At 27.3% G+C, this 8,792-nt stretch overlaps 1 protein-coding gene across 1 annotated transcript in view; it reads right to left on the reverse strand.

Moving 5' to 3' along the window:
- Window positions 1-419: 419 nt before the first annotated feature.
- Window positions 420-8,792, reverse strand: part of LOC106679717 (apolipophorins) — a gene marked incomplete in the record, with an annotated part of 40,173 nt that continues 31,800 nt past the window's right edge. The window contains 11 exon segments of the mRNA XM_067046143.1: window positions 420-746; window positions 1,272-1,450; window positions 2,635-2,729; window positions 2,922-3,033; window positions 4,427-4,542; window positions 4,704-4,879; window positions 6,131-6,311; window positions 7,027-7,190; window positions 7,339-7,472; window positions 7,681-7,914; window positions 7,984-8,186. Of these exon segments, the coding sequence (XP_066902244.1) occupies window position 746; window positions 1,272-1,450; window positions 2,635-2,729; window positions 2,922-3,033; window positions 4,427-4,542; window positions 4,704-4,879; window positions 6,131-6,311; window positions 7,027-7,190; window positions 7,339-7,472; window positions 7,681-7,914; window positions 7,984-8,186 (1,595 nt within the window).

Genomic DNA, 8,792 nt, shown 5'->3' on the forward strand with positions numbered 1-8,792 from the left:
AATTTATGTTGGTGCTAAAATCTCAGTCTTAATTGACAATAACCATTATATTAAACTATAATATAAATAAAAACAGCAATAGTGGATCCAGAAATTTTCTGAGGGAGAGAAGGAGCAACTGTGAACCTGGTAAATTCCATACATCTGATTGAAAATATTGATTTAAAAAATAAAGTTTAAATAACAAATTTTGAATTACAATTTATTTTTCAATTGGGGATATAATAATAGAGGTGTTTGATGTATTAAAACGTAATGGAAAAAAAAATTCAGGCCCCCTATGGCTAGATCTCCTAGAGATAAACAGTTCTATATCTATAAAAATTTCACTTTTTACCAAGTCTAGCTGGATTGGAAAAAAAAATCATATTGTGTGTATTATTTATACTAAAAAAAGGAGAAACAAGAAAAAAATAAAATAAAAGAAAATATAAAATAGTTTTATTAACAAGAAGTACAGTTCGAAATCATTATTTAAATCTTCAGACAGCATGAATCATACAGGGATGAATCAAGATATTACACAGGTAAAATTATTAAAAATAGCTCCTTATATTATCTAAAATATTATACAACATATAAATACAATTACATGGCAGGCTACTGTTGCAAATATTACAAAAGTGCAAATTTAAATACTTTTAAATAAAATCTTAAAGTATGAAACCACAAAGTTAGGAGTTTATGAATAATACGGTTTTAATATTTACAGGAACGCTTCTTGTCGAACTTAGAAATAACAAGGCCTGAAAAAACCAAAAAGAATAATGCTTAAGAATCATAACAAACATTATATTAAAGCTTAATGTAATAATTTATGATATTTTTATAAATAATAAATACTATGCATGGTTAAATACTTTAGAGAATATGTTTTAATAAAAGTAATAAAGGCAAGATTAGTTGGCCAGACATTATTTGAATGATATTTAACCTTTAGTCTTACAAATTTGAATTACAATTACTGACCAAATCAAAATAAAAAAAAAAAAAATTTCTACAAATATTTTAAGGGAGACAGGAACTGAACCTAATATTTCCAGGTTAATATTCAGACATTTCAAGTAAACTTATGAGACACTCAGAAATGAATGTTCAACAAACAAAAAGTTTATTACATCTATGGCTTTGAACAACAACAACTAATGTATATTTTTATGTTATTTTTTCCGTCAAGATCTTTTACTACATAAATGTTATGCTAATAACTAGTGTGGTCTATTTTAATTTATCAAAGGCTAAATGTTCTTCAAATGACATTAACTACTTACTATGCTGCTTTATAACAGAATGACTCAGGAACTATTCCAACACGTAAATTGCAAGAACATTCCAATACACTACTTCTTTCTAACATGGAAGAAGCAATTTTTTCAGCAGCAACCTCGATCAGCTGAGCCTTCTTTGGTGAACCTCTTATTCCTGCAGCATTAATAGCATTTCCATTTGTCTAAAAAAAAAAAAATAATAATAAATGAGCTATCATTGACATTGTCATAAAATTTAAAGTAATTCAGCAGAAAACATTGAAAAAAGCTGTGATATTATGTTTTAGAAAATAAACTTTTTTTTTATAATATATCCGTATTTCTGTTAAATACCTTAAATATAACTGTTGAGTACTAAGAGTTCAATTAATCTTGGACAAACCAAAAAATTAGCCACCTTAGACCTCTCAAACTACAAATATATGGCCACAATACTGACCAGCTCTTTAGAAGACAATTCACATCATATACCTATCAACAACGCATTTCAACTATTCACTTTCTTCTATGAATTAAAAACCACGTAGTGTTGTTAGTTTCACTAAAAACCACATGATTCTGAATTGTCTTAGTATTATTCTGGATTTCAATGATGTTTCAAACCATCAAAATTGATTTTAAATGTTTATCTTAGGCTAGCCAAATTGATTTATGACTAACAACTTAAATCCATAAAGGTAAAACCAAACAAAAATTTTGAACAGTTTTGCAAAACATATTGAACCTACTATCATTCTTTAAAAACAAGAAAAAATGTCATATTATAAACAACCATTAAAAAAAAAAACATTCACATTTTTCTAAAATACAATAAAGAATTTGATAAACCCTCATTTAATAGTCTAATTTGCCTTTTACTAACAAGAAAGCTCCAATAGAAAAGTTAGTATATCAGCTTATTTGCTGGGTAGAAGAAAATATGTTATTATCAATTTAGGAATCAGTACATGAATACATGATCCTAAATACACAGTAATGATATGAACCATGATAAATGAAATCATCTCTTGTAATTATAAGATTGATCTCTGAGAACTGGCACCTTAGATAGAAGGATTAAGATATTTTAACAAAACATCTTTTACTTGATAGGATCAGAACTGAGGTTATGGAGAAATGAAGAATTACTAAAAGAAAATCATCAGTCAGCAATCTCCTACTATGAAGGAGACTATCATATGGTCCCTAAGTGAAGTAGGTCAAAGTTTTTGTTGCGCTATCTATATATAAATATCCAAAAATTAGACAGAAATAAGCAAAAGAGTAATCATAATCCCAATACATAGAAACAAGAGCCAAAGTTAGCAAGAAATGTAAAAACAAGCTAATAGGAATTAAAAATTTAAAGTGTGTATGTCCTTCTTACCTCATAAGCAAGACCGACACAGATATCTCGATAGGTATAATGGGGATCAGCAACCTTCTCACCTCCACAAAGAACACTTTCTTTTTCATTTAAAACTGAAAACAAATTAAGAATAACTAGTAGTTGATGCAGAGTGTTCTTATAGAACTGTGAATGATTTCCTAATAATATAACTAATGATAATGAAAATAAAGTACATACATATAATACAAAATTTTTGATGAGCAATGACTGTTACTGGTAAGATCAAGATAAGTTTATTTTCATATCTATAAATAAATTATTACCTGCAACTTCACCATCTCCTACTTTCGCCTCCTTCAATGGCATTATAATATTATATGAAATGTCCCTTAGCTCCAACTGTACTGCACTTAGTGTTATAAGAGCAACTATTCCCTAAACAACCAATAGAATTTACTGTAAATTTATAAATATTAACAATATAAATAGTCCTTATAGTACTTTATCATTAACTCTAATTGTAACTATATTATGATATACTGAAGATTTCTGTCAATATTTCATTAAATCATTAATTAATTAATAGGGACCATTACCCCAAATTCAGCATTTGCTATATTAAGTCTTATTTTCAAGAAGCACCATTACGTTGTCAACTGTTTTTCTTAGTTCTTTTCCACCCTCTATTTGTTGTGAGGGCAATTTTTTATGTGATATTCACACTTTTCATAGAATTTTCACACCTTTCAGTATATTTTTTTTTTCTCTTTCTTCTATTCACTATATTAATATTTCAAACCCCTCAGACCTCGTATGCTTCTATCCTTATTCATTTTTCCATTAATAAGATATATGCTTATGATTATTATCACATACTTTTTGATTCTGTTTTAATTATTATTCTTTTGGTTTATATAACTTTATATTTTATTTATTTTATGATTTTTACATACATATTTTCTCATGTATTTCATTATATCATTATCTTCCGTACATTTCTCATAACTCTAATTTTAATTTTTACTTTTACTAACCTATATATGATATATATAGTAAAGGAAAAAATATTATGATGGTGAAAAATGTCAAATGAATTTTCAATGGAAATACAAATTATAAGGTGCCCAGATTTCAAACAACAAAGCATCGCAAAATGTTCTGTATGTTTGTATGTATATGAGTAGTCTAAATCAAAAACTTTTTTCTCAAAAAAGAAGATGTTACATTTTTTGCCATTTTCTCTAAAATTTCTCTCTCTCTTTTTTTTTTTTTATTTTACCCAATCAGCAAACAGAAATATAGTAATAGAAAGTATTTCCATTGTTTATAATAAATAAGTTGCTGATTTTCAGAGAGCCAGAATTTCAACTCAAAGCAGGCTGGTAAATTTGGAAAGTTGTGTGCGTGCAGCACACCAGATTTTTTAATATTTACATACAAATAAAGCATGTAATACCAATTAAAAAAGTTTGATTTATCATAATAATTTTCATATATTTTCCTAATCCTATATTTTCAATCTTTTTTTTTTGTCACTGATCGCATCCACCAACTTACTTCTAACGTTTCCTCCTATAGTCACCTACATCCACACCCTGAGCTATTAGAATACATTTTGTATTTACCCTAACTCAGCATAGTGTTTAATAAAAATATTATCATGACAAAATTTTTTTCAGAAGTTCTAAATACAACTGTTTTCAAGTTTAAAAACAATTTCATTATTTTTAGCAGTATATTACTGATCAAAACTGAACCAAAATAATTTACAAAATAACTCTTTTAGGATTTCTTTAATCACAAGGTGTGTTAAGGTGATAATACTTACCACAGATGGGTCTGCACAAGATGACTCATGAACACCAACAACTGCTTTCAGTGCATTTGGTCGGAATAAATTTTCCTTGAGGGCACTTCGATACATTATACTTCTCGGAGATAACCCTGAAATATCATAAATATCAATCAAAACATTCTTTTAAAAATTGAACAGACTAAGGCATATTATACAAATTAAAAAAAAAAAAGTTTTCATTAGCTTTAGATTAAAAAAAAAATTAAACAGAAAATATTAATGCAGTTTAATTGAAAATATAATATCCAACCTGTTTCTGTTAAGAGATGATTTATTAACAATTGGATTTGACCCCCAACTGTTTCGTTAGTAACTGGTTTCGTTTCTACAAACTCAACATTGGCGGAAGCAGGATCATAATTTAAATAATGGTAAGGAACTCTGTTCTTAGGGATATTTCCTCCAACTAAATGAACACGAACATCACTACAAAATAATAAAATTTTATATTGAATATTTATTTTCTTACTTTAGACAATAAATGATATTGTTTAAAACATAAAGATTTAAGAATAGTTTGAAAGTAAATAAATAAGAACTGTAACTTATTTGTTATCCTCTTGCTTTAAAAGTATTACTAGTATTTTATAAAATGTAGATCATCAACATTTTGAAAATTTATTATTTTCAAGACTGAAGATGACAATACCATGAGAGAGAGAAATACTTTATTTATCTATGCTGCCTAAATACATTAGGTTGCTATCTCACACAGCATACTTATCAATCCGTAATCGGACATATATAAATTACACATACATGGTATAATCAGAAAAAAAAAAAGAGATACAATAATAGGATATAATAAACAATTTTTTTCACCCCTACAGTTTCCTTTGACAATCCATTTCGGTCTGTACAACAAATACAAATGTTTCATTCATTCCTATTTTTCTTTCTCATATAATCAAATTTATTGATTCCTTCTGGCTTACAAAGCTGAGGTAGATATTATGTAATATTAGAACGAAAAACATAATATACGATTCACATTTCTTTCTAATTACATCTTACACAACATAATCTAAAAAATAGGTAAGTACTTTAGCACAAAAATTAATCCTTACAAGGAAATGGAACCAAAATTAGGAGACGTAAGCAATCAGACAGATCAGTTTAATGTTTTATTTGTCCTATTAGTTTACTGATTCTATAACATTTTTGGGCTGAAAGCAGGATCTTCCTTTCTCATTTCAAAGGATGATAGTGGAAGAAATATCACTAATTATTTTTTCATCTATAGACCCGTTAAATCAAAAATATTTTTGCATAGGTGATCTTCCAGGTGCTTTATGACTGTTCATTAATTTTTTTTCTTTCATCGAACATAGATGTGTTTTTAGTTCCTAACTAATATGACTATAATTGGAAATATGATATCTAATGAATATGAAACAAAAGTACGGCCTCCTTAATTTTCAGATTCGTATCAAATAAAAGGTACAACATAAAAAATGTTGGCATATCAAGAGGTAAAACTTTAAAAAGATTTGAGAAAGTTAATGGTTGAGGATGTAATAGAAATCATGGATTATCGACAACAATTAACCTGGTTGAGTAAGATTAATAAGGGAGTAGAAAATTAAGATAGTTACAGTAATCAAGATTGGAAGTTTCGGAACAGAATTTGAGGAAAAACATTATATTTATAAAAATTAATTAATTAAATATATTTACCTAATGCCTTTTTTTCCTAACTGACTTTTTAATGATTTGATAACAGGAACAGCTAATTCTCTGAAATTAGCTTCATTTTCTTTTACTAAGTCAGCTACTAGCACAATATCTGCAGCGTTTTCAGGTTGGACATTTACAGTATCATGGAGAGCTACTTTCTTCCCATTGATATCACAAGTTGCTGAAAGCATATTAATTTATTAATTTACATTCAAAATAAAAAAAGATATATTTATATAGATTATTTGCTTAAGCTTTTAAGTCAGTTAGCATATCAAAATCATGAAATGTAGCCATAATTAATACTTTCATTTATAAGTTATTTTTTCTTTTATGAGGTTTGGATTTGCCATACAAATTTTCCAAAACTTACATGTATTTACAACAATTTAAAAAATGTAATAATCATTTACTTTGGTTAAAGACAAAATTTTTTTTTTTTTTTTTTGTGAACTTTTCTAATAATTAATTTGAATTCCGTTTATATGCCATACCATAACAATGGAAATAATCAAAATAAAATATGAAATTAAACAATATTTTTATGATTTATAAGATTAATCTAATGTAATTTAAAAAAAAATTATCATTAGTAAAAAAAAGATTAATATTTGCTTTGATTGAATAGAGTTTCATTCAGTTAGGAAAACATGTTAGTTTATCCACAACATGAATTTGGAAAAAAACTTGGTTTTGTATTTTTTTTTTTTGTCATAATTAAAATAGCCATAAAACTGAGAATGTTTTTAGTCAAATAATTTTTTTTTTTCTTTCATACATTTAGTATGATAAATAATACTCATTATACGAACAAAACAGCCAGGTATAATCCAATTAAATGGGGTTATAATCGTAGAGCATAGCTATTATAATAATTTCCACCAGAAATTACATACCACATTGATCAGGAACCTGAGCCAGTAAAACACCTTTACGGTAGCAAGCATAAGTGTACGATCTGCTCACAGCACAAGCTGCTTCCTTTTTATTGATCAAGCGAGTTAAAAGGTCATCACAGGCATCCCTGAATGGAGCAGGGTTGACAAATGGCCTGCATAGTCTGTTTAAAAAGAAAACAGAATGTAATTATCGAGTAAATAAATATAAAATATTTATATATTTATATATTATATTTATACAAATATTCTATTTGTACTTCTTTCAAAGTAATAAAGATAGATAAATTAAAATATCTCTGGGTAACTTACAATGTCAACGGACTGTCAGCAAAAATATCTGTACACACAGGAACCCTATTGTGTTTATGGGGTCCTGATGGACATGGTGCACAGGAACCATCCAGTTTCCAAGAATTGGCTAGATCACTACTACTTGCAACAATCTAAAATTATTAATTAGAAAGCATTATTTCAAATTTTAAATCTCGTCAAGAAACACTACAATGGTATAATGTTAAATTAAATAAGAATAAGTAGAAATAAGAAAGTGCAAATAAAAGGTATTTATTCTTTTGGAAAAAAATTATAATGAGTAAAAAAAAAATATGATCAAGAATATTTAAATAATATTGTTTAATATTAATTCAATACCTTTCCTTCTGGTGTCGTTCTTTCATCATAAGTTTCTCCATTAAGATTTCCTAAAAGTCCTCTCAATTTTCCAAAATAGAATCCTGATACTTCAATAGCACAATTGTCCAGATTATGAGAACACATTACATAAACACCAACTTTACTGGCAACTCCCATCTCATGTGGACGATTCCATGCCCATATTTCTCCAGCATGAACTGGGAATGGAGAAGCTTGACCGTTGACTACTGGCTGTAACACATTTAACATTATTACATGATTATATTGTTATTACTTAATCATTTAATAAAATTTATTTACATTTCCATTTGCTCTAATTTGTATTGAATCTTTTCCAGCAATCAAAGTGATTGAATGAAGAGCTCCATTTTGCATTTGTCCTACTAAAGAGAAATTCCTGTCCTTGTAATCCTCTGAGAGCACATAACGGCAGGTTCCTTGTATATTCATGTGAAGTCCATCAAATGTAATTACTTCAGTTCCTCCAATAATAGCACCGATTCCTACAAATAAAGTGAATCATAAATAAAAAAAATAATTAGCCTTCAGCAGATCCTTGTAAAACAGGATGAGGGTATTATGATTTAGAAATTCAATCAGAACAATAAAAAGAAAAGATCCAACTTAAAATAAAAATGGAATTGATCAAATGAAATTCATCATATCTTTGTCTTACAAAAGGAATAGACAAAATGATGTGAATAAGAACCTAAGAAATATTTTGTTCAGAACGTAAAGTCTTTAAAATTTCAACCATGTGAAAATATTGATCTTTAATACTATGCTTATTTCATACTAACATTATGTTTGATGGCTGTTAATATTTAGTATCATTTTTTACAAAAAAAAAAAAAAAAAAATGTATTTACAATATATATTCTTTAGATCAAATATTCTAAATATTTTTTTTTTGTTTTATAAATTATTTGGATTCTTAATAATTTTGGTTCAAATGACTGGAAGTCATAAATTTACTTAAAAAGTGTAATGAAAAAATCGTCCATGTTCAAATTTCTTTACTTTTAATCAACTATAAGTAACAACATTTTGGGGGCATTGCCCCATCATCAGGCATACTTTCATTGTAGCTTGATACAAAATTATTTTGA

The sequence above is a fragment of the Halyomorpha halys genome, unplaced genomic scaffold, assembly GCF_000696795.3.
Source record: "Halyomorpha halys isolate HHAL.00 unplaced genomic scaffold, Hhal_1.1 Scaffold215.1, whole genome shotgun sequence".
NCBI classification, from domain to species: Eukaryota; Metazoa; Arthropoda; class Insecta; order Hemiptera; family Pentatomidae; genus Halyomorpha; species Halyomorpha halys.